At 41.3% G+C, this 27008-nt stretch overlaps 2 protein-coding genes across 4 annotated transcripts in view; both read left to right on the top strand.

Annotated features, from left to right (window-relative positions):
- Positions 1-8583, top strand: part of LOC112407122 (uncharacterized protein C2orf78-like) — an 11098-nt gene extending 2515 nt beyond the window's left edge. Inside the window, 5 exon segments of the mRNA XM_024756301.1 lie at positions 2412-2901; positions 5112-5383; positions 6668-7026; positions 7028-8183; positions 8186-8583. Of these exon segments, the coding sequence (XP_024612069.1) occupies positions 2412-2901; positions 5112-5383; positions 6668-7026; positions 7028-8183; positions 8186-8583 (2675 nt within the window).
- A 10758-nt stretch (positions 8584-19341) lies between these two features.
- Positions 19342-27008, top strand: part of STAMBP (STAM binding protein) — a 38382-nt gene continuing 30715 nt past the window's right edge. For 2 of the 3 annotated variants that reach the window (XM_024756282.1, XM_024756284.1), the window contains exons 1-2: positions 19353-19445; positions 21236-21453. In XM_024756282.1, coding sequence (XP_024612050.1) covers positions 21251-21453 — 203 coding nt within the window. In that variant the 5' untranslated portion in view covers positions 19353-19445; positions 21236-21250. Of the gene's footprint in view, positions 19446-21235; positions 21454-27008 lie in introns of all 3 variants that reach the window. The other variant, XM_024756283.1, reaches the window with a different exon arrangement.

Here is a 27008-nt window from a genome sequence, read left to right on the forward strand (position 1 = left end):
AAAAAAATAAGAATGAAGAGGGAAAGCATAGAGAAGCTCTCAAGAAAAACGTAGTTTGCAATGGAATGTTGATGGGAACCAAAGATTTTAAATTAAAGCAGAAAGAGCATAGAGTGAATTCTGCTCCGAGCAGGGCAAAACAAAGTTGATTGTAGCAAATCCTTATTTTAACAGACTAAGAGGAAAGTAAGGACAGAACAGGGCATCACCAGGAAAGGCAGCTTACCAGGAAAGTCATACTCAGTGTTTTTTCTTTTATTGCCTCTCTGAATACAGTTGGCACTTGCCAGTTTTGAATGTAAACATTTTAGAAATATGTCCTGGAAATGATTCTTCCTATATACAAGAGACCAAAGTGGTTATCTAGGGGTCTGATTTTCAATGTTTGATTCTAATTTTTAAACTATGTAGACGTTTTACCAATTAAAAATTTTAAATGATATCTTCGAAATTGAATCAGAAGGACTATATCCTTTGTGTGATATGTAGGTTCTAAGGCAAGGTTGCTTTTCATCTTTACAGTTCTTTCCTTCCTAACACAGAGAGCACATTGATCAACAGCCATCGTTCGTTTTTAGATCTTAGCTACCTAAGAAGAACAAGAAAAATTCAAGCCCCACATCTCTAATTCCACATTGAGGGAATTCGCTGGTGGTCCAGTGGTTCAGACTTGGTGCTTTCACTGCCAGGGCCATGTGGCGCGGCAAGAAAAAAAAAAAAATTCCACATTTATCTAGAACAATATTGTGGAGTCCTTTTGATGTTCTTACATTTGAAAATCTTTTTTAATTGGATTCTAGTGATGATGGCTTTTTTAGGTTTTGGGATGTCATCTTCTTGGATGTTGAAGATGATTATAATCTAAGTTCTAGAATAAATACAAAAACCTTCTTGATACTTTTTAAGCTTCCTTTCTGCTTATTATATATTTCTATTCTTTGAAATATATATTTCTACCAGGCTGAATACCTGTTACTTGCTGGGTAAAAATATGAATGGGCACAATAATGACATTCTTTTACACTTATTATTTTGCTGTCTGCTTCGTACCAGTTTTCATTGAAATACTTGTCTGCATATGTTGTGGCTACGTATACATTCACACTGATTGAATTTTGTTGCTTGTTATGCATTTTTACTGATATATCTTCCCTGTCTGTATGTACTGGCTAGGAATTCATTCAAAATCACCTTCTATCGTGTTTTTTGGTTAATAGTATTCACTAAAATAGAGTGGGCAAAATTCACTTTCATAATATTGCATGTATGGTACAGAATGTCATTTGTTAGTAAACTCATTTTGCTTTGACACTTGCCACATACCCCAGTTTTCATAACTATGTACTTCTTTTACGTTATGTAATATGTTTTTCATGATTTTTCTTTGTCTTTCTAGAACTTATTGTATCTTCCTCCATATAAATCATACGCTATATATCAGCTTATTCATGTATTAATTATTACTGCTATTATTATTGGTGGTGCTGATATAACCACTTTACAGATGAGTAATCTGAAGTAATCAGATAACATTTTAGAACTTAAGAAAATTCATGTATTAATTATTACTGCTATTATTATTGGTGGTGCTGATATAACCACTTTACAGATGAGTAATCAGATAACGTTTTTCTTTCCAAAAGAACTTAAGAAATTCGCTTTCGGGTAATCATTTTGAGGTGGGATGAGAAACCAGGCTTGAGAAGTGTGAAAATAACTCTTTAAATTTACCAGTTGGACTGAGCTATATGTGAACTCTAGGTAATAGCGTGGGAACTGCACAAGCAAAGTAAGACACTGAAGATTACAATGCTAATAGCCGTACTGTTTTCTAACGGACAAAAAAAAATGCCTATAAATTCTATTTCTCCCGCTTTCTGGCAGTATCATGCTCAGAGTAGTGTCCTGGCAAGCAAGTCCGGATACTTAGGTTCTGAAACCTGGTAAGGATACTAACATAATGAGAGAACTTGAACAAGTCAACCCGGCCTCTCTGAGCCTCGGTTTCCTTCCTCATGAAATGAGACTGTGAAAATAGAAGTTCTCTAAGACCTCCTAGTTCTAAAATGCTTCCAGTCTAGGAAACAGCATAGAAGTCCATACTAGTGCAGGCTGAAGGGAAAGATAGGGCAGGGAGAAGGTTGCTTCCAGCCTAGAGAGCAATGTCTGAATCATACCACTTGGGTCTTCTGCCCATCTGTGTCCAAGATGGGAGCACAGGCAGCTAATACAGAAGAGTGTAAAACTGCTCAGTCCTTGCAACCATCATAACGGTCTGATTTTTGGTTTCTCAGTAAGTACTGACATTACAGGTGTCCGGATAGCAAGAACCTTAAGATAATGCTGTTCCTCAAACACAGTGAGAATGTATCAATCTCCCTGATTTTTTCATTACCCTCCTGTTCTTACAGAAAATTTCCAAAATCCATCTCTGCTTGGAACTCTGAATTCTCTGCAGCACTCTCTTCCTGGGGTGAGCAACGCACCTTCCCTAACAGGAAGTGTCTGCAACTTCTCCAGAGTCTCTGCTCCTGCCGTCAGTTCGGCATCAGCTACTGGTACCTCTGTCCAGACACTCATGGGTAGCGCCTACCTTCACCAACAGTCTAGCACAACTATGTTATCTGGAGTTACTGACCAGAGCCAGACCTCCACTTCAGCTGCTTCCTATCCGGGTGTTCTTGACTGGGACATCACAGGAAGCACTGAAAAGAATTCTCCTTCACTCATAGACTTGACTCTGGCAGTCACTGACCAGCACACAGCTGCTTCCTCCATGTTTTTGGCAGCCCAGTATGATAAAACTGCAGACACCAATAACATGGTCCCTCTATATCCATCACTTTCTGCCAGGCTTGCTCAGGGAACACCATCTCAAATTCCAGATCAGGAACATCGTTCGTTTTTAGATCTTAGCTACCTAAGAAGAACAAGAAAAATTCAAGCCCCACATCTCTAATTCCACATTGAGGGAATTCGCTGGTGGTCCAGTGGTTCAGACTTGGTGCTTTCACTGCCAGGGCCATGTGGCGCGGCAAGAAAAAAAAAAAAATTCCACATTTATCTAGAACAATATTGTGGAGTCCTTTTGATGTTCTTACATTTGAAAATCTTTTTTAATTGGATTCTAGTGATGATGGCTTTTTTAGGTTTTGGGATGTCATCTTCTTGGATGTTGAAGATGATTATAATCTAAGTTCTAGAATAAATACAAAAACCTTCTTGATACTTTTTAAGCTTCCTTTCTGCTTATTATATATTTCTATTCTTTGAAATATATATTTCTACCAGGCTGAATACCTGTTACTTGCTGGGTAAAAATATGAATGGGCACAATAATGACATTCTTTTACACTTATTATTTTGCTGTCTGCTTCGTACCAGTTTTCATTGAAATACTTGTCTGCATATGTTGTGGCTACGTATACATTCACACTGATTGAATTTTGTTGCTTGTTATGCATTTTTACTGATATATCTTCCCTGTCTGTATGTACTGGCTAGGAATTCATTCAAAATCACCTTCTATCATGTTTTTTGGTTAATAGTATTCACTAAAATAGAGTGGGCAAAATTCACTTTCATAATATTGCATGTATGGTACAGAATGTCATTTGTTAGTAAACTCATTTTGCTTTGACACTTGCCACATACCCCAGTTTTCATAACTATGTACTTCTTTTACGTTATGTAATATGTTTTTCATGATTTTTCTTTGTCTTTCTAGAACTTATTGTATCTTCCTCCATATAAATCATACGCTATATATCAGCTTATTCATGTATTAATTATTACTGCTATTATTATTGGTGGTGCTGATATAACCACTTTACAGATGAGTAATCAGATAACGTTTTTCTTTCCAAAAGAACTTAAGAAATTCGCTTTCGGGTAATCATTTTGAGGTGGGATGAGAAACCAGGCTTGAGAAGTGTGAAAATAACTCTTTAAATTTACCAGTTGGACTGAGCTATATGTGAACTCTAGGTAATAGCGTGGGAACTGCACAAGCAAAGTAAGACACTGAAGATTACAATGCTAATAGCCGTACTGTTTTCTAACGGACAAAAAAAAATGCCTATAAATTCTATTTCTCCCGCTTTCTGGCAGTATCATGCTCAGAGTAGTGTCCTGGCAAGCAAGTCCGGATACTTAGGTTCTGAAACCTGGTAAGGATACTAACATAATGAGAGAACTTGAACAAGTCAACCCGGCCTCTCTGAGCCTCGGTTTCCTTCCTCATGAAATGAGACTGTGAAAATAGAAGTTCTCTAAGACCTCCTAGTTCTAAAATGCTTCCAGTCTAGGAAACAGCATAGAAGTCCATACTAGTGCAGGCTGAAGGGAAAGATAGGGCAGGGAGAAGGTTGCTTCCAGCCTAGAGAGCAATGTCTGAATCATACCACTTGGGTCTTCTGCCCATCTGTGTCCAAGATGGGAGCACAGGCAGCTAATACAGAAGAGTGTAAAACTGCTCAGTCCTTGCAACCATCATAACGGTCTGATTTTTGGTTTCTCAGTAAGTACTGACATTACAGGTGTCCGGATAGCAAGAACCTTAAGATAATGCTGTTCCTCAAACACAGTGAGAATGTATCAATCTCCCTGATTTTTTCATTACCCTCCTGTTCTTACAGAAAATTTCCAAAATCCATCTCTGCTTGGAACTCTGAATTCTCTGCAGCACTCTCTTCCTGGGGTGGGCAACGCACCTTCCCTAACAGGAAGTGTCTGCAACTTCTCCAGAGTCTCTGCTCCTGCCGTCAGTTCGGCATCAGCTACTGGTACCTCTGTCCAGACACTCATGGGTAGCACCTACCTTCACCACCATTCTAGCACAACTATGTTATCTGGAGTTACTGACCAGAGCCAGATCTCCACTTCAGCTGCTTCCTATCCAGGTGTTCTTGACTGGGACATCACAGGAAGCACTGAAAAGAATTCTCCTTCACTCATAGACTTGACTCTGGCAGTCACTGACCAGCACACAGCTGCTTCCTCCATGTTTTTGGCAGCCCAGTATGATAAAACTGCAGACACCAATAACATGGTCCCTCTATATCCATCACTTTCTGCCAGGCTTGCTCAGGGAACACCATCTCAAATTCCAGATCAGGACACATCCTGTCACTTCCCTACCAGGAAGTAAGCCAGGTATGCTACTATAACCAAGGCACATTGGGGTCTTTATTGTATGGAGAACTTGGCTCCTGCCTGCAATCCTATGGCTCTGTGTCATACACAGGAAGTAGGGCCTCTGTGCAACCAGAAATGGTAACGGTACTAAAGGAGATTCAGCCCACAAATATCCAACCACCAGCTTCCCCCTCTGGAATCTACTACCCTGTGTCTGCTCAAGCCATCACAGAAACAAGTTTTCAAGGTGAGTACAAACAGCAAGAAAGTTGAACAATGAGGTCAGCATTCAAAAATGGGGTCAAATCTACGGCTGTGAAGTGGTGTACAGACAGGTAGAATTTAGATCCTGAGCCTTTAATGACCACTACCTTCGCTCAGGGCTCTCTGGTTTTAGATTCTATATAAGAACACCTAGGGCTTCCCTGGTGGTGCAGTGGTTAAGAATCCACCGGCCAATGCAGGGGACACGGGTTTGAGCCCTGGTCTGGGAAGATCCCACAGGCCGTGGAGCAACTAAACCCATGTGCCACAACTACTGAGCCTGTATTCTAGAGCCCATGAGCCACAACTACTGAAGCCCACATGCCTAGAGCCCGTGCTCCACAGCAAGAGAAGCCACCACAATGAGAAACCCACACACCACAACCAAGAGTAGCCCCCGCTAGCCACAACTAGAGAAAGCCCGTGCACGGCAATGAAGACCCAGTGCAGCCAAAAAAATAAATACATAAAATAAATAAATTCAAACAATAAGTAGATAAAAATAAATTAAACAAACCAAAAGAAAAGAACATGTAATGCATGGGGGAAGTGGGAGGGACACTGTAAAGGTCACCTATGCTACATGTACAAGAACCCTGAGAGCATACTAATAGGTACCACATTTTTCACTGCTGTAGCCAATCATTCCCCCTGTACTACCACACTGTCTCACTCTCTTCCCTGATCTACTGCTAGAGTCTCTTTGGAAGATGTTTCAGAACTCTTGTTATGATAGTGACAGTTTAACTGTCCTCACTTCCTTAATTTATACCAGGATTTAAGACCTTGTGGTCCGGGATCTTGTCCAGAGCAAGCAGGCTAAGACTCTGTCTTTGTTTATATATTTCATCAGGAAGGGTCTACTCCCTCTCCTAGTTCATGGTGTGAAGTGTTCTTAGCCTCTCAGGAAAGTGGGGAGAATTGAAAGGACTCTATATGAGAATGCTAGGCTTTGTAAAACATTTCATTTTTTAAAAATAAGACTCATTTTTAATTGATTTATAACAATCTTATGAAATACAAAGAAAGCCAAGAATCAGTGACATGAAATGATCACCAGTAAGAATTACAACAGTCACCCCTTATCTCTTAGCATAGGGCACTGTCCATGATCCTTAAGAAGAGTTACTAGAAATGCCTTGCCCATCTTGCCCCTAAACACCAACACAGCAATCATGTACCTTGAAAGGTACATGATTGCTGTGTTGGTGTTTAGGGGGATCATCTCACTTACCAGGGACTGACTTCTACCTTGATTCCTTTGTAGGGATGGAGACTTCCCTGGTGATGAAAAATTCCCTGGGATTGCATCCTCCAAGCCAGACATCTCGTGTGACACAAACTCAAGAACTCCCCAAGTCCTGCAGGAGCAGAAATATTCAGATACTTGAGAGTAACCCACCACCTGAACTTGGGGACATTTCAGGGACAGCTCCAGTCCAGAGTGCCAGTAGTCTCCTGGCCCTGCCTCCAGCTCCAAGCCAGGGACAAATAGAGAGTGAGCACTTGGAGGATATTAAAACCAAGTTTTCAAAGCCTCTGGATGCCTACCAGATCCCAAGAGAAAACCAAGAGCCTCCACTACTCCCTTTAGAAATCCCTGATATTCACCAGCTCCTGGCCTGCACTGGTGTATCCCCTCAGCCAAGAGGAGCAGCCCGGTTCTGAAAATGCTGATCGGGGAAAGAACAGCCTGAGTCTTGAGGACGTAGGCACACTTGAAAATGGGATGGAATCTAGCAGTGGTTTTGCAGACGTTACTACACTGGCGGAGGATATTCACCTTCCCCAGCTCTTTTATTCTTTGAAAGATCTTGATCAATCCAAAGGTCCCAACGTGGTCAAAGCCAAAGACACCAGAGCCATTGAGGTGAATCAGGTGCAGGAAAAGCCACGTGTCATAAAGGTTCCCTCTGCTCAACCCGGGAAGAACAAACATAAAGCCTCTGAGCCTATCAGTGGTGCTCCCAAGGCCAAAATCCAGCCAAACAATCCAGAGTGCCTGTTACGGGGAGAAGTGCTTCTATGCCATGCTGCAGTCAGTGACAGGGCTCCTGTGTACACGGCCAAGCATTCCAAAGGCAAACCTCAGAAAGCTGCATCCAGGAAGATCAGCAATACTAAGAGCCATAGGCAGGAAAGGACCACAAGGACCAGAGGAAGGAAGAAGGCTGAAGAGAATAAGCAGTCCGGGAACAAAGTCAAGGCGGAAGAGAAGCCAACAATTCCCCAGACGAAGCGAAAGAAGCAGCAAACTGGGCTTATCCAAGAGAGCTTTAAAAAGCCTCGAACCTCCCTAGGCATGCGCATGCTGGAGTCTGTGAAGGTTTTTCATGCACTGGGGGAGGAGAATGATAAGAAAACTGGGCTCTCTTCCTGTCGGGTCTTGGGAGATTCAAGCAACCCTAAACACCCCCAGGCACCCCCAGCTATCCAGCCATGGTGGCATACCCCATGTGAGGGTAAGAGTCCTGAGAAAACTCAAGTCGAAGCCCAGAAACCAGACAGCAGAGCTGAAAAAGAGTGTCCATCTCCATCCCAGTATGAGGTGCCGCCTCCTGGGAAGGTCAAGTTGATACCTCTGCCGTTTTCTGCTTGGGACAAGCCTCAAGCTCGACCTGCTCCTGGGAGGCCACAGTCTCTGTCCTCTCATTGGCCTGCTGTGGCTGACCATGCCCAGCTTGCTTCTACTAACTCAGCTCAACCTCCTGCAGTGAGTTCATCCCAGCCAGCTCCTGCCTCTTTGCCGGGTCCTGCCAAACCATCTCAGCCAACTATGACTAACCAACCCAACCGCGTTGGACCGACCATACCCAGCCTAGTGTCCCTCAGTCTGCTGCTGCTAGGCCTGCACCCTACAAAACTTCATCTTGCACTTCTCTCCAGCGGGAGCCTGTTCCCCCTGCTGTGACTAAGCGCCAGTCCCCACCCAAGCTCCAAACCCCATTTCTACTCCAAGACTTCAGCGAGCAACCAATTCCATGGAGGGAACCCAATGTTCCCAAGCCAGTAATGTCAAAGCCCATCGAACACGAGCAGAGGCCAGCGCGGGAGGCCATGAAGAGACGGGCTCAACAAGAACGTTACAATGCTGCCAAATACACCTCTTTGGGGAAACTGCAATTTTTCATTGAGAGGGAAAAAGAAATGGAAATTGCTGACTACTACGGGTATGTAAAGTAAGAGCTGCTAGCAGTGTTGGTGCTGCCTTGGGGACCAGCTGCTCTTCCATATACAGATAAGATAGGTATAAATTTCTCTATTTATTTCAATATATTTTAAAACAATAAAACTGAATAAATACATGTAATAGAATTAATAGATGAGTAATAAAGCTTTTGAATCTTGAGGTGCTGCTAACTGTGGCGTGTTTTAGCTTTTTGGTTTGTTTGTTTGTTTTTGATGGGGTTGGAATCAAAGTCTGCATGAGAAAGGAAGGACTGAAAGTTGGATGGGAGAATGAAGGAAAGGGGAGGAAAGGGGTAAAAACTGAGGAAAGAGGAAGGAACTTGGCCCAGGGCTAGGAAGGCCAGAAGAGATTTATGGATTTATGAAAGGAAGCAGGAGTGAGGATGAAATGGAAGAAGTAAAAAGCAGGGTCAGAGGTCAGGGTTGAAAGAACAAAATTTGAGTAGAGTTGAAGATGACAGAAGGTGAGTCTAGGTTTACTAGGAGAAATAGAAAAACTCTCTTGGAGAGGTTGGCCTTAAGTCTCACAACCACCAGATAGGTATTTAAGAAAACAGGAGGTTCAGGACACATCTCTGAAAGGTTTGAGTTGCCTTATTCAGGTGTGATTATAATGAGGAGATAGGAAAGTCTACCAGAGAGGTGGCTAGGGCTCAGAGTTATCCTAGGGGCAGCTGACGACAGGGGCAGAGCCAAGGGAACTGCTGCATCAGGAGGCCCACGAATAGGGCGTGGTATGTAAATCACCATGTACTCAACACCTAAGCTCCAGCGCAGCTAATGCACTCTTCAGTTAATCCTGGCAACGACAGGCAAGGCCAGTATTCCTGTGCCACTTCACTTAGAGAGGTGCAGCAAAGGGCTGAGGTCACGTCGCATGTGGAGGTACAAGGCCTCAATTGCAGGCCCAAATGCCTCCGAAGTCCTCAGTATCTGCAAGTGCCCACAGGCGGCCAACCTGGCTTTCAGAGCACAGCATCCTGAGGTTACTGGTTGACGAGATCAAACTTCTGGACGGGCCTAAATATTACCTTGCGGGGCTTCTTCCGTTGACCAGGGCACGTGCTGCCTTCTGTAAACATCATCAACTGAAACGCACGATAAAATCCGACGGAAGCATCCACTCTCACGGGTGAGAGCGGTGGGGGCACGCACACTGGGCAACCACTCCAACAGCCACAGGACGCAGGCGCCCAGCGGTTCACGGGCTCCCTGGGAGGACTCGTGGGGCAGGTCGAGGGAGTGAGGATGGGAGAGAGCGGCAGTGGTGGGCGTCCAAAGGAATGCAGTGGGGAGAAGGGAGAGATGGAGACAGTGGATAGTGGATAGTGACCATGGGAATACTGGCAATTTTCATTTTCAACATTAATTTTTTGAGATGTCATTCACATGCCATAACATTCACCTTCTGAAACTGCAAATTCGGCATCATTTCGTACATTCATAAGCCTATGCAACCATCACCATCATCTAACCCATCACGTTTTCATCACCCCACAAAGAAGCCCCTGTAACCATCAGCAGGCCCTCTTCATCCCCTCCTCCTTCAGTCCCTGCAACCATTAATTTCCTTTCTGTCGCTATGGTTTTGCCTTTTCTGGACATTTCCTGACATAATACAAATGGGACCACTGTGTGTGGCTTCTTTCACTTAGCATAATATTTTCAAGTTTGTCCATGTCGTAGCATGTGTCAGTACTTCATTCCTTTTTATGAATGTATAATATTTCACATATACACCACATTTAAAAATCCATTCATCCATTGATGGGCATTTGGTTTTTTTACACTAATAATCTCTACTTATTGACAGTTTATTCTCTGCCAGGCAGCACCAGGCTAAGTTACTGACCTTATTTCACAGATAAAGAGGCTTGGAGAGTGTGAAGAGTTTGCCCAAGATTAAGAGCTAGCAACTGGGGGAACTGGGGTTTGAACTCAGGAGAACTTCAGAGGTAATAAATTCACATGACAGAACATTAGAAAAGGTACACAAGGGTATTCATTGAAAAGTCACCCTTTTCCCCACATGCCCCAGCCACACATTTCCCTCCTCAGAGACATCTGCTTTTGCCGTGCTGTGGATCCTTCCAGAGAACTATTTATACGTCAACATGTATGTATCACAATTTATTGACTAATCTGTCCCACTGATTTGAAATGTCAGTTTTATGGTACAATAGATTCATTTTTTTTTCTTTTTTTTTTACAATAGATTCTTATACGTATTTATATTACTCTTTTCAGAGCTGTCCTGACTCTTTTTTGCCTATCTTTTATGTTTGCCATTTCTCTAAAATTCTTTTTATCTTCTTTTTGATTAAAAAATTTTTTTCCTTTTCTTCGTTTTTTCTCTTAAGGCATTATCCATTATGTTCATTCACTCGTATTATTTAATTAATTAATTAATTAATTTTTGGTGGTGTCGGATATTGCAGCACGTGGGCTCTTCCTTGTGGCTCGGGGGCTCTCTAGTTGTGGCGCGTGGGCTCCAGAGCACGTGGGCTCAGTGGTTGCGGCATGCGGGCTTAGTTGCCCTGCAGCATGTGGGATCTCAGTTCCCCAACCAGGGATTGACCCTGCATCCCCTGCATTGGAAGGTGGATTCTTAACCACTGGACAACCAGGAAGTCCCCACTCTTGTATTATTTTAAATTTAGTCTTCATTTCTGAAATTTTTTTCTTTTATTTTGAATTCTGTCCTGAGTTCTATCATCTTACCTAATTCTGATTTATGCTGTTCTTTCATGGTTTTTTTTATTATGGTAAAATATACATAAAAGAAAATTTAGTATTTCAACCATTTTCAAGTATACAATTCAGTGACATTAAATACACTCACAATGCTGTGTGACCATCATCACTATCCAAATTCAAAATAATTATGTCTAAAGATTGAGCAGGACCTCAGAAAGATGGAGGCAGCAGCATAGTTTCTGAATCTCTCCAAACCCTTTCATGGAAGAAGATCAACTAAAACCAAACACCCATAGGTGGCATTTATCAGCATTTACCATTTCCAGAACTTTTTCACCATCCCAAACAGAGAATCTAGAGCCGTTAAACAATAACTTCCCATTCCCTCCTCGATCCATGTTCTTTCATCTTTTCCACTGTTTTTCCTAACATCTTTTAGCCCACTTTGAAATAATAGGTTACAGTTTTGATCTGTTTTGTGGACCTGTCTTTTCCAACTTGATTTTATTGTCTGAAGAGATGCTATTCTGCTCCTTATTCTCTTTTTTCTTACACTACCTCTGTACGGGATTTGATCCCAATCCTTTTCTTTTATTGATTTTTGGATGAAAAAAGTTTTAAAACACTTTGAAAAGGAGGTGCGAGGCCATGTGGAAACGTGTTCCTCATAGCTGTTTCATCAATGCTTCACTTATACTGTTTTGAAATAACTCTTTTCCAGGAGGCATAAACCAGTGAGCTTTATCATTGGACAGAGTGCAGAGAAAGGACCCCACGAAAGCTGATCACCTTAGCAAAAATGATTTAGTTATGATTTCACCCAGGATTGGTCACAAACCAGCCTGGGAAACTCAATGAACCAGAGACAAGGTATAATGCCATCTTTCCTTCTCTCTGCCTCAGCTCTCAAGGATTGGTCACCTACATGTTATTCGTAATTATTAGTTGGTTTCTGTTCATAATTACTATCAGAAGACCCAGCACTTATGGGCCTAATTACACTGCCCGGCTACGCACCATTCTTCTTCATTTTGGCTTCCTGTCCACCAGCAGGAAACTGATTTATTTTTGTTCTCTCTTCACCACAGCCCAGTAATTTTTGTGAATGACTCTCAGTCTCGCCAGAATCTGTATCTCTCACTCTGCCCCAACATCCCACCCCATCATTCGCTCCCTGAAGTGTACTCTAGAAATTTAGGTAAACTGGGTATTTTAACATGGTTGACCATCTCTTATGAAACCAGAAGAAGAGCAGCTCTCTTATGGAATGACGGAGAACTTGTAAGGATAAAACACTAGTCTGCAGGAGAAAGGGAAGAAAAGAATGATGGAAATAATTTCCTGAAAACTGTTTTTACATTATGTTTTGTTTGTTCCTGGTAAATAAATTGAAATCTTCTAAACATTAAAAAATTATCTAAACCACTAAATTCAATAATACAGGAATATAACTTTTAAAAAAAAATTTCTTTGGCTGCGCAGCATGTGGGATCTCAGCTCCCCAACTAGGGATTCAACCCATGTCTGCTGCATTGGAAGCACCAAATCTTAACCTCTGGACCACCAGGGAAGTCCCAGGAATATAACTTAAAGGAGAAGTTATAAACCCCTTGGTTATATGAACTGGAGATTTTTAGTAAGAAGTCATGTATTTTAAATGACTTGGAGCTTTAAAGAAAGGAAGGAAGGAAGGAAGGAAGAAAAAAGAAAAAGGGAGTACCTTAGTGGTGCAGTATGAATGCCGCAACTAAGAGTTCGCATGCCACAACTCAGGAGCCACAACTAAGGAGCCTGCCTGCTGCAACTAAGACCCAGCACAACCAAATAAATAAATTAATTAAAAAATATATATATTAAAAAAATAAAAAGGAGGTGTGATTGAGAAAAGCTTTTCTAACTTCACAGAATTTCTGTTTGTCTGTTTTTTTTAATGTAGTATTCAAAAACACAGTGGCTTACTTTCGGAGGTTTCCTGGCTCTGCTGCCCTCCCTGAATTTTACCAAGACATTTCCTTTTTGCCTGTTTTTCCTCCCAGAAGTTTCTCTTTTGTGTGGGTCACGTCCTGGAAAGGAGCTCTGGCTGCTCAGTTTGAAGATGTAGAAGGGCTAGACTGCTCCATCCCTTTAGACTATTCTGGGCCCCTTGTCCTTACTCACGTTAGAGTTTGGTAAAATCTCTCCCAGTCAGCTGCTGTTCTCATATTGGCCCACAGTGCTTTCCAGTGAATACCTGCTGGCATTTTGAAGGACTCCTGTCTTCATGTCCATCAGATGCTTGCTCCTGTCTGACACTTCCTTTGGTACAGATGCTGGGACCAGGCAGGTCTCTGTTGGTGGTGGTCTGACACACCCTCTTGTTTTGGGGTTTCTAGTTTCTCGATAAGTGTTACCCATGGGCACTTGGTTTTGGTTGATCTAGTTCCATGAGAGGGTTTGGTGAGATTCAAAAGCTGTGCAACTGCCTCCATCTTTCTGAAATTCTGCTCCATCATTTGCCATAATTACTTGAAATGTGGGGTCCTGTAATTTTCAGTTTCCCGAAGCAGAGCCCCATTTACACTTCCCTCGTTAGGACTCTGGGTCAGAAGAGGCTTTCTGAGTCTCCTCTGTCTGATGTCTCATGTGTGTATTTGCTCAGTCCATGTTTTGAGTAGGAAGTTAAAACACAACAACCTAAAGGGCTCATGGGTTGGGGGACATTTGGCCACCATGAGAGGTGGAGTAAGCCTGTGGGCAGTGGGAGAGTCTGAAGGCAGGTCCTGGTCAGGAATATGTATCTTTTCCTTCCCTCTTTTCCTTCTCTTTTATTGACTTTCCTAAGCATGTACAAAGTGGAATTTCCAATCTGCCCTCCTCCCCAGCAAAAGACCTGGTCCATGCCCAGTTTTCTTCATCTCAGTTCATGGTAATATCATTTTTTCGGTTGCTCAGGCCAGAAACCTTCAAAATCACTTGACTCCTCTTCTTCCCTGCCAACCATGCATCAGCAAACTCTGTCTGCCTTACCTTTGAATTGTATCTAGAACTTGTGCACTTCTAACCACTTTCCTCCATTTCCACGTTAGTCCAAGCCCCCATCATTTCCTGCCCAGATTACTAGGAGAGCCTCCTAACTCAGAAGCTTCCCAAACTTTCTAGATTTACAGAGCTTTTGGTGTCTCACCTCTAGGCTCAAAGCAATACTTAACAGTCCCATTTATTAACTAGTTGGGTGCCAATAATTAATAAGCATTTATGTTTGCAGTAGGCTGGATAACGACCACACAAAGAGATCAGATCCTAATTCCTCAAACCTATAAATATTACTACCTTATTTAGAAGAAGGATCTTTGCATATGTGATCAAATTAAGGATCTTGAGATGGGGAGGTTATCCTGGATTATCAGGATGAGCCCTAAATGTAATCTTATGCGTCTTACAAAACGGAGGCAGAAAGAGATTTGATAGAGACAGAAGAGGGAAAGGCAAAGTGACCATGGAAGCAAAGACTGGAGTGTTGCAGCCACCAGCCAAGCAATGCCAGCAACCACCAGAGGCTGGCAGAAGCAAGGAATGAAAACTCCCTCAAGAGACTCTGAAGGGAGTGTAAATCCTACTGACACCTTAGTTTTGTCCCAGTGGTATTGATTTCAGACTTCCGGCCTCCAGAACTGTGAAAAAATAAATTTCTGCTTTTTAAAGCCACCAGCTGTGGTGATTTGTTAGAGCAGCCACAGGAAAAATGCTCCATTTGCACAATAATACAATGCTCCAACAACTAGGTAGACGTTTGAAAAATAATACATGTCAATTAAAAGGAAAATATTTTTATTTCACTCTGAAATAACCACAATTACTTGCTAATGGAATGTGGGGGACTGTTGGGCACTGTACAACATCTCAAACCTTAGACTTAAAGTGGATGCTGCCAGACTCATTTCCTGCTCCACACTGATCTTCAATTAGTACTTGACTTTTGTTACAACTACTGCCAAAAATCCCAGGTTCACAATCATATGACAGCATTGAAAGTATTATAGCACAACCTAATGTTGAAACTGTGAACTACCTACCAGCTAGAAGCTCACATGGTATCTAACAGATGTCAAATATTGCTGTGAATCCTTCAAAAATTTTAAATACCCTGCTATAGGCTGGTGAATTTATGTGGTGTCCTGGGGGGCGCCCCAGTGTACCTTGTGAACCACAGTCCTGACTGGCTTTCCTATTCCCACCCTTGCCTGCCTAAAATTTGTCAACACAGCCACTGTAATGATCCTTTCAAAACATTAGTCAGATCCTGTCCTTCTTCTGCTTGAACCCTCCCACGGCTTCTCATTTTTCTCAGTGTCAAAGCCAAGGTCCCTGCAATGGCCTATGTGGCCCTACCTACATCGGGGGTCAACAAATAAACAGCCAGACAGTAAAAATGTTAGTCTCTGTGAGCCAGATTGTTTTTGTCTCAGCTATTCAACTCTGCAGTGGTAGCATGAAAGCAGCCATAGAAAATATGTAAATGAATGGGCATGGCTGTGTTCCAATAAAACTTCATTTGCAAAGACAAGTAGTTTGCTGAGCCCTGATGTACATGATCCATTGCTATGTTCCCTGTCACTCATTCCACTCCCATCACGCTCAGCCCTTGCTGGTCCTTAAGTACATCAGAGAGCTCCTGGCTCAGGGCCTTGGTACTTGCTGTTCCCTGCCTGCTGTTACCTCCAAGTCTTTACTCAAATCTTTCCAATGAGGGTTTATCTGACTGCACTATCTGAAATTACAACTGTCCCCCTGCACTTCTCCTTTCCTTCAATCTGATTCCCTTTACAGAGCCCACTTCTCCCATGGTATTTAGAATCTTCTAATATACTATGTAATTACTTATTTATCACATAATTGCTTGTAATCCATCATTCCCTCACCCATCACTAGAATATAAGATCCTTGAGGGCAGGGTTGTGTTTCTTTTTGTCTGCTTTGTTGGCTAATATATGCCCAATGCCTTGAACAGTGTCTGGCACAAAGTAGGTACTCAATAAATAGTTGTTGACTGAATAAATGAATGTTTTTCAAGGAGTATAAATACAGCAGTATGCAATTCTTTATCTTGCAATCAAACTTATAGTGGTTGGTCATATGGCAATATTTTTGTAAATAAATATGTAAACCAAATATAAAATGATAAAATCCCTCAACCCAAACTGTACAACTCAAATAGTCCTAAAGTTTGTTTTCTCATTTAACTCTTGTTGAAATTTTCAACCTTGAGAATGGCACTCTTACCTAAAACAAAAGGCTCTCAGCTATTAGGAATAAATCGGATAACTCATAGCTAACTAGCAGGTAACAAAGGAAGAAAATACGTCTAAAATAAAATTGACTGCTTATGCACAAATTTAAGCATTAATTGTAATAATACACACACATTTAAAACCTTTACAAGCATACATTAAAAACTCATTTTCCTGGGATTTCCCTGGTGGTCCACTGGTTAAGAATCCGCCTTCCAAATAAAAACAAAAAAGAATCTGCCTTCCGATGCAGGGGACACAGGTTCGATCCCTGGTTGGGGAACTAAGATCCCACATGCTGCGGGGCAACTAAACCCGTGCCTCAACTACTGAGCCCACATGCTCTGGAGCCGATGCATCACAACTAGAGAAGCCTGCGCACCACAACGAAGAACCAGGGCAGCCAATAAATAAATAAATAAATAAACATTGTGCTTGCATGATATATCTTTAAAAAACAAAACAAAACCTCATTTTCCCAACTAGACATTTTTCTTGGTGACAGGAGATACTATTCTTCAAAACAAACTACAGGTGGAGCCCCAAACCTCAGATTCACCTCAATGTTACTAGTTTTACTGTAGCCTTCTCAAGGAACAACTTCTTCATGAGGTAATTCCAACTCCAACTGAAAAGGAACATAATTTCCATGCATTCATAATATACACATGTGTCATACATATATTTTTGTCCCCATGGCTTTTCACAGTGACCCTTAGAGATTAAACACTCATTTTCAATACAATTTTATTGGCATTGTGACATTAAAAAGTTAGTGTTATGCCCTTTGCTAGGCAAAAAACAGTTGTCTAATACCTCAGGCCAACAATTTTGTGTAGAAAGTACCATAAACAAACTGAAATTTTCAGAAGGAGCTTTCTATTCCCTGATTTAGAAACCCTGGTAAGTTTAGCCAGGTTTTCAGATCAGCAGTCCCTCTTTGAATGTTGGATTTATGTGGGTGTGATAGAGGGGCTATCTGGCAGGAAAATCCTACTCAAAATCAAAATAGTAGTTCTTTCATAAGATTCAAAATTTTAAGTTAGTAAGACAATGAGGCAGAAGATCTTTTTTATTATAGCAACTGTTTTTAGAGTTTAAAGAAATTGTGGGTATTCTTCTGGACAGCAGTAGGACAAAGCAATTCAATTACTGGGTAATACAATCAGACTCCAAAGCAAACAGGTTTCTATTTCAGTTTTAAAGCATTTAGTACTTGTTAAGCACACCCATTTATGAAATAGTATGTGTAGATAAATAGAAAAGTACTTGACAATTTTGCAGTGGTCAAAAGCAAGCAAATTCATTGATATTATATTGTGGTCAAGAACAAATGTATATTGATATATTTCTAAACAATCTTAAATATTAAACTTTGTTCTTTAGTCTTCTAATATTTTTTAAAATTTATAAAGCTGAATACTATACATTGGAGCAGGGACAAATTCAAAGGTAATATTTAACAAAATTCAGACTAGAAATTGAAACAGCTTTAAATATTAAAACATTTAATGAATATTATGAAGACCAAGAACTAATATTGCTAAACTAAAACAAATGTGCACCTGCTTCTTATGTGATGGTAACCCCATGAACAGAATCAGTTAATCCATGAAAACATAGAGAGAAATTTCTAGTAACAAGCTGATGAAGTCTTTTCTTAATGAAGCTTTGAAAGGCTTTCAGTTTGAAAAGGAAATAGTTGTAGAAGATATGCTTTTCAAATTTATGGGTAAAATTTTGTTGTAACATATGCTAAAAAAAAATTAATGATTTAACCAGTATTCAAAAAAGAACGTGAGGGGCTAAAGTGGTGTGCTAAAGTCTACAAAATGAAATTTACTTTTAGATCCTACTAGTGGAAACCACTAGAATGCTTGCTCCCCAAATACTCTTCCTCTGGAAACCTTGCCACTAACAAGGATGGACCCTAACAGCCAATGAGTCTAATGTGACCTACCTCTCTGGCCACAAAGATTTAAAACAGAACTGGACATTGAGTTTCTGAATGTGGCAATGAACAAAATTAAGGTGAAATCAAGAGCTGAGACTTGAGTAATTTCTAAAAAAAATAAGGGAATGGAAATTTAGAGAAAGTAAATTTCCACATAGAGAAGACCGGAGGATATGTATTTAGCAATAAAAATAAAAGTAAAAACACAGCTCATCTCTTGGTTTTCCAACGACTTAGTAGTATATATAGGGCATTGATAGACTGGTGGGATAGTGTTCAACACCCAATCAATTCTGATAAACCTCATACAGTTTTCTCCAGAGAACTGGGACAAGGTAGCTTTTTAGGACTGACATAATCATTTAACATACCTCACAAATGTGAAGGACATGAAGGCATGGGGTAAGCATGAAAGTTGCCAGTCTAACTCCAATAAATGTATGATTTATGTAATAGATTTTATCTGATTCCATACTTTCTAAGCTTTTCTAAGGGATGTTGTATTACAACTTGTGTAGCGTTTCACATGGTGGAATGCATCGGTGGTTAGTGCAGACATTTTAGGTTAGCGCAGACGTTTACTGTGTCCGCGCTAACCTAAAAATAAAAGTTAGCTTGGTCATTGGGTCCTTTAACTATTTGTTTCCCCTTTCTTCCCCGTTGGTTTTGTTTTACCAAAGTGGCCGCCGACCCGCTCTCTCCTCATTGGTGCGTTTTTCCGCAGGTGGCAGCTCTAGCCCCGCCCACCAGTCGCCGCCCCTTGCCCTAAGTTCTTGAGAAGTAACCGATAGACCAGAGGGAGGGGGCGGGGTGGGCGCCGGATGTGACGTTTCCGGAAGCGCCGAGTGTCGTCCGCGGGGACAGGTGGGGAAGGGTTCCGGGAGTATGGTGGGGCCGGGCTGCTGAGCGTGGTCGGACTCTGGCGGGGAGCGGCCACCGTGAGTGTGGGGCCTGCAGCCTTCTCCTCCGCGCGACCCCTGCCCGGCCTGCCGCGCGCGAGGCCCCTGACGGCTCTGGTCCCCAGCCGGGCCCAGCGCGTCCCCTCCTACCGCACGCGAAAGACCCGAAAACCTTTGCTGATTTCGCCGGGTGTTGACAACTTGGGCTTGAGTGCCTTCGAGAAGAGGGCGTCACGCAGTTGTCAGGAGGTCCCTCTCCACTGTATATGCCCCCTTCGCTCGTTCCTGCTACTTCCTTTCGCCTCCTCCTCATCTTTCCCCCTCGGTTCTTTACGCCACTTTCCCCCTTATTTACGGATACTGCATCTCCTCCCTGGAGTGTTGCTCAGCCTTGTAGCTCTGGGCACCACTTCCTGGCCTCGGGAGGGGGTTCCATTCTCTACCAAAAGATCCTCTACCAAGAGGGACTGAAGAGCAACAAGCTTGCTCTGCTTCAGTTAGCTTTGATGGGCTTGGCCCTGAGTTTAGTAATTAGACAACTTGGGGAGGTTTTAGATTTGCTAGTAGCTTTCTGAGCTCCTAAAAAAGCTCCCACAGGAGATGGAATGCCTCTACATCCCTGGTAGTCCCCACAACTTTTGTACTATTAGGGTGTTTGAGAAGAAGGTTGGTGGAGGAAGTGTGACCTGGAGATAGAATTGGCCCGGAGAAGACCATCTCTGAGGGACAGGTTGGAATAGAAAACAAAAGCAGTGGATAGACAAATGAAACTGAAATGTCAGGATTTCTGGGCAGATAAGAATCCCGACTGAAGCAAAAGATCTCTGTTGGGAATGAGTAAGGTTTAAGATTAAAAGGACAAAATGAGGCCAGTTGACAGAGCCTTGAATTCCAAAATCTGCTATAGCTTGTATATCCTACAGCATGCTGGTTAGGATGTGCTGTAATTCAGTATGTATCCAATTACCAGAATCTTTTTGGAAATGATCGTAGAGTGGTATCTGATTGGAAGTTGGAGTCTGATTCTAACAGCAACAATATCAAGAAAGATTATAGAATGACTGCAATCTGAGACCCAAGGAGGGAAAACTTCCAGGGTTTTTTGTTGGTTTGTTTTTTGCATTTCAAGTTACCTTTGTGTCCTTTTGTTATTCAGAGAGTACTTAGTCTTTGAAGATAGATTTGAATAAATTGTTTTCTAGGTCTAAATTCCTTGCCCTGAAATGGTGAATGATGTTGTAGGTTGACTGGAATAGTGGTTTCATGAGCAGAGTTGGGATTATGAACATTCATTCCCACACCATTTCCTCTAACTAACCGTGTGCTCAGGTCAGTTACCCTCAGGTTAAATGATCAGCTTGAAGTCAGTTATCATCATGAAAGTTCACTGAGTATACTCTGCCAGGTACTGGGGTGGATGGAAGTGGGTAGCTGGGAGGAGAGATAATGGAAAAAATATAAGATACTGTCCCTCTTTTTATGATGCCAAGGGCAGGGCTACCTAATGACATGGAATGATTAGCATTAAGAGAGAATTGAAACGCTAGTGGCTCATTATAGTTATATTCTTTGTGCCACCTAATTATGGTGCAGGGATTATGGGTTTTTGAGTCTGCCAATCCTTTCGTCCTTGTGATGTGGGCTTCCTTGTGGGTCTCAGGCTTCTTGTGGGAAAGAGACCTTATTTGATATGAGCTACAGCATGTGGTATGTTTCTTTTAATTTCTTTGTAAGGTAGAGGTTTGTGGGAAAAACACAGTGTACTAGGCTGTGCTCGGCTGATGGGGGCCTTGGCGTTGATGCCATCTTTTTTTTTTTTTCTGTTTCAGAACTTCTTGGTCCTGATGTCTGACCGTGGAGATGTGAGCCTCCCACCCGAAGACCGGGTGAGGGCTCTCTCCCAGATGGGTAGCGCAGTGGAGATAAACGAAGACATTCCACCCCGTCGGTACTTCCGCTCTGGAATGGAGATTATCCGAATGGCATCTATTTACTCTGAGGAAGGCAACATTGAACATGCATTCATCCTCTATAACAAGTATATCACGTAAGACGCCTCCAGTTTCCTTTTTCTTTTCCGGTGACTGATGCCTCACTCATTCTGTCCTTGTGCTCGTTTATTTCAGCTCAGAATTGCTAAAACTAGAGAACTTTACAGCATCATTATCATTAATCATTTTTGCTAGCAGCTCCTACATATTGGCTGTCCTTGACATTCAAAGACATGAGTGCTGAAAGTGTTGTTTTCATGACTCAGTAATTTCATGAGTAAGAGACCTAGCTCTTTGGCTTGTGCCCACATGGCCCAGCTGTTAGACAAGAGAGTTGGTGTTTAAACTATACATGTTTTGTATTGATGAATGTTTTTCGTTGTCCTCTCTCTATTAAGACAGCCAGTCAGAGAATTATTGTTGAGGTTTAACAGAGCCAAAATTCCTCACCTCTGCTTATTTTGTAGCAAATTGAATGACTCAGGAAAAAGTTTTTTTCTTAACTTTTATCATAAGCATAAAAATCATCAGATAAATAGTGATCACCTACAGTTTGTATAGCTCATCATAAGACCTTTCCCTTGAGTTGCTTAGCCTCTTGCAGCAGAAATTGAAGATTTCAGTTCAGTTAACAGGAACAATTGCTAAAGCCCCAGTGATATTGGAAAAGATGTCTAATTTAGGAAGGGAATAATGTTAAAGGGTCTCATTTATAATTTCTAGTTTTGTTCTTTCACGATACCAGGATCTTAAAATAATAATAATTACAGTATATTTGTATGGCTCTTAAATAGTTTGTAAAGTATTTCACCTGCATTATTTCACTTGATCTTCACAGTTCTGCGTACATTGAGTGAGGCACATCATCCTCCCATTCTGCGTATGAGGAAACACCCTCCAGGTTTAGTGGTAGGCTTTGTTCCACAGTTTGGAGTGACAAAACCTGGATTTTCTTAACTCTTAGTTCAGGATTCATTCTACAACATAGGTCCTGTTCTTTTTGTTTTCTTTTTGGTAATGTTTAATAAATTGAAGGTAGTCTTTTGAGATCATAGTCTTGAGCCACACTAATTTTTGGTTATTTTTTATTGTTTTTGAATAGGTAACATGTATGTGTAGTACAGAATTCAGAAGGCACAAAAGGGTGTATATTGAAAAACTAAATCTCCCTACCACTCCTCTTTTCCCCCAAACCTTTAGCTCCCCTCCCCAGAGACAATCACTCTTATTAGTTTCTTTTTTTTTTCTTTTGTGGCACGCGGGCCTCTCACTGTTGTGGCCTCTCCAGTTGCGGAGCACAGGCTCTGGACGCGCAGGCTCAGCGGCCATGGCTCACAGGCCCAGCCGCTCAGCGGCATGTGGGATCTTCCTGGACGGGGGCACGAACCCGTGTCCTCTGCATCGGCAGGCGGACTCTCAACCACTGTGCCACCAGGGAAGCCCCTTATTGGTTTCTTATATGTTCTTCCAGAGATGATGTATGCCTGTCAATTATATGATATTAAGTTTTTGATCACATGCTACTCTAAAGAGTCTGTCAACTTTGGTGTTAATGACATTCGGGGTTGAATAATTCTTTGTTGTGGGGAGTGTTCTGTGCATTGTAGTGTGTTTAGCAGCATCTTTGGTCTCTCTCCTCGCTAGATTGCCAGTAGAACCCTTTACCCCCTAGTTGTGACAACCCAAAATGTCTCCAGACATAAACTAATGCTTTTTAAGAGGCAAAACTGACCCAGTTGAGTACCAGTACTCTAAAGAAGAGTAGGTGTAAGAGTGGATTGCCTAGAATTCATATTGTAATTTTAGAATGGAGAAAAGGGACTGCTATTGTTTTCTTGTTAAGTTTAGAGATAGTGTCTGTTTCCTCAGAGATCTTGCATCCATCCATACCATAATGTCCTGTTATGTGGCCTCAATGTTGATAAAGTTTCGTAGAATTATAATTATATTTCTGCCTCTCTTTGCTTTTATGGTTTTTCATTCCTAGGCACAGTGGGCACAAAATTTATTTTCCTGAGAAGTTTCTTGCTATTGTCCCACTCTTCATATACTCTGCTGCTGGTAGAATTAGTATTCTTGTATATTTCCAGTATTCTTGTAGGTAGTTCTCTCAGAATGAGGGACACAATTCTTTCGGGAAATCGTAGTTGAGAAAGTTCAGTAGAATCATGGAATCACTCTACCAGGTATTTTCTGAAGGGCCCTCTGGGTCTTGTTGTCCCACACAGAAAGTGCTTTGAGGGTGAGGACCATATTCATTCAAGAAATATATATTACATATACCTACTGTCTACTTGACACTGCAGTAGGTCCTGAATACGTAGTAAGTAAACTGGCCCCTGCCCTTATTCTACTTATGGGAGAAGACAGTATACAGGTAAGCAAATAAATATACAGTTCACAAAATGCGGAAAATGCTGTGGAAGCAACAGAGAGTGCTGGGACAGGGAATAACCAAGGTTATTTAATTAAATAGAGTAACATCTATCTGAGCAGGTAAGATTTAAACTGAGACTTGAAGGATGCCATAGAGTTGGTCATTCCAAAAGCATAAAACAGAGCATTTAAAACAGATACAGCTGTGTATTCAGAAGCTCTCAGGTAGGAAAGACCTTAGTGTGTTCTGAGGATTGAAAGATCATTGTGTTTGGAGTGTAGCAAGTGAAGAGGGAGAATGACCGCAGATGAAGTTGGAGAGGCAGGCGGGGCCAAATCACTCAGGATCTTATAGGCCAGTGAGGAGTTTACATTTTATCTTGAGAGCAATAGAAAGCCATTGAAAAGTTTTAAGTGAGGTTGTGACCTAATCTTACTTATATTTTAAAAATTAAATTTTGGCTGCTATGTGGTAACTGGTGGAGGGAGTGTCAAGAGAGAGGCTGGTAGGTTGAAGGAACATGGTGGACTGGAAAGGAGCAGATGGATTTGGTATTCTGGAGATAGAGTCCATGGAACTTACTGATAATTTGGGAAAGAAGATGGTATCAAGATTGACCTCAGTTTCTGCCTTGAGTAACTTAGGATTTGCTGGTCCATTTATTGAGACGGGGAGAGTGGTGTTGAAAAGGGGTTGGGTAATGGGAAGATTCAAGAGTTCAGGCCTGGTTTTTTGACCTGTTAAGGTGTAAAGTTTAAGTTATCTGTGAGATATCCAAGTAGAGATGTCCAGTAGGAGGTTGGATGTAGCAGTCTGAACTCAGAGGAGAGGTCTGGGTTGGAGATACAAGCCCAGGAGTACTCAACATATAGTTGGTTCTGAAGCCATGAAAACTGCTGAGACCTTGTAGTGCAGTGGTTCTTAATCTGGGGTCCAGGAACCCACAGGGATTCATTGATAAAATTCAGGGTCCATGAACTTGGTCGGGAGAAACTTTTCTTGTTTTTACTAACCTCTAACTGAAATTTAGCATTTCCTTTAATTTTGAATATAGGCGTCAAACCACAGTATTATTAATATTTGTAGTTTTGTCACCAGTAGAAATCAAGATATTTTCATATTAAATTATGATTGTTGCTGGTATCTCAAAATAACATTTATACTTATCACTACTTCAGAATTACAGTACAGAGTTATTAAACCCACAACTACATCCTGTTTTTTAATGTATTAACAATGCATTAATAAGTAAGCACATATCACAACTTTTTAATATTTTGAAAACTGCATTACAGTAGAATTGGGCTTTTTGTAATGTTTCATAATTTATATTATATCTTTAAAAAATTATTCTGAGAAGGGTCCGTAGGCTTCATTAGATGCCAGAAGGATCCATGGCGTATTAAAGTATCAAGAAACCTTTCCTCGAAGGAAGGTTTGAGAGGTAGGAGGAAATCTAGGAAATCCATCACTTTGTCATGGGAGCCAAAAGAGGTCAGTATTTGCAGGACAGTGGCCAGCTGTGTCAGATGGGCAAGATTTGGGTTTGATGTCATGATGTGATCAGTAATCTTGGTAAGCAATTTCACTGGAAGGATTAAAGACTGGAGTGGGTTGAAAGGTGAATGGACAGTAAGAGAGTAGAGACTGTGAGTATAGTCCAGAGATCAGAGAACTTTTTCTGTAAAAGGGCCAGATAGTAATTTTTTTTATCATCTTTATTGGAGTATAATTGCTTTACAATATTGTGTTAGTTTCTGCTGTATAACAAGGTGAATCAGCTATACATATACATATATCCCCATATCCCCTCCCTCTTGCATCTCCCTTCCATTCTCCTTATCCCACCCCTCTAGGTGGTCACAAAACACCGAGCTGATCTCCAACTGCTTCCCACTAGCTATCTGTTTTACGTTTGGTAGTGTATATATGTCCATGCCACTCTCTCACTTTGTCCCAGCTTACCCTTCCGCCTCCCCGTGTCCTCAAGTCCATTCTTTACGTCTACGTAGAGACTAACCCTTGGGACCAGAAAGTAGTGGTCTATTTAGTGGACACATCGCTGCCAGACACAGATGTCTGGATTCATGATTTTATGTCAGAGTATCTGGTAGAGCTTTCAAAAGTCAATTAATCACTGCTTCTGAGACCTTGACAACTGATTCAGATTTTTTAAGCAATAACAAAATGTAGTAGGCTTTAAAAAAAAATCTTACCTCTGCTACATAGGTCTGACTGCTGTGAGGGATTGAAAAGAATATGCCTATGCTTGATGAAAGATATTTAACAAGTTTTGTTTTAACAGAGTTGACTTTTCAAAGAGAACTGCACTTGAATTATTACTATAATATTAGAATAAAAATGTTTATCAATAAAAAAATACTTCAAGCTTTTTTATTTGTGTCCTGCCCCTATTTCTTCAGAACCATTTTTTTTTTTTTTAGATTCCATATATATGTGTTAGCATACGGTATTTGTTTTTCTCTTTCTGACTGACTTCACTCTGTATGACAGACTCTCGGTCCATCCACCTCACTACAAATAACTCAGTTTCGTTTCTTTTTATGGCTGAGTAATATTCCATTGTATATATGTGCCACATCTTCTTTATCCATTCATCCGATGATGGACACTTAGATTGCTTCCTTGTCCTGGCTATTGTAAATAGAGCTGCAGTGAACATTGTGGTACATGACTCTTTTTGAATTATGGTTTTCTCAGGGTATATGCCCAGTAGTGGGATCGCTGGGTCATATGGTAATTCTATTTGTAGATTTTTAAGGAACCTCCATACTGTTCTCCATAGTGGCTGTATCAATTTACATTCCCACCAACAGTGCAAAAGGGTTCCCTTTTCTCCACACCCTCTCCGGCATTTATTGTTTGTAGATTTTTTGATGATGGCCATTCTGCCTGGTGTGAGGTGATACCTCACTGTAGTTTTGATTTGCAGTTCTCTAATGATTAGTGATGTTGAGCATCCTTTAATGTGTTTGCTGGCAATCTGTATATCTTCTTTGGACAAATGTCTATTTAGATCTTCTGCCCATTTTTGGATTGCGTTGTTTGTTTTTTTGATATTGAGCTGCATGAGCTGCTTGTATATGTTTGAGATTAATCCTTTGTCAGTTGTTTTGTTTGCAAATATTTTCTCCCATTCTGAGGGTTGTCTTTTTGTCTTGTTTATGGTTTCCTTTGCTGTGCAAAAGCTTTTAAGCTTCATTAGGTCCCATT

The sequence above is a fragment of the Neophocaena asiaeorientalis genome, unplaced genomic scaffold (assembly GCF_003031525.2).
Source record: "Neophocaena asiaeorientalis asiaeorientalis breed wild unplaced genomic scaffold, Neophocaena_asiaeorientalis_V1.1 scaffold69, whole genome shotgun sequence".
NCBI lineage: Eukaryota > Metazoa > Chordata > Mammalia > Artiodactyla > Phocoenidae > Neophocaena > Neophocaena asiaeorientalis.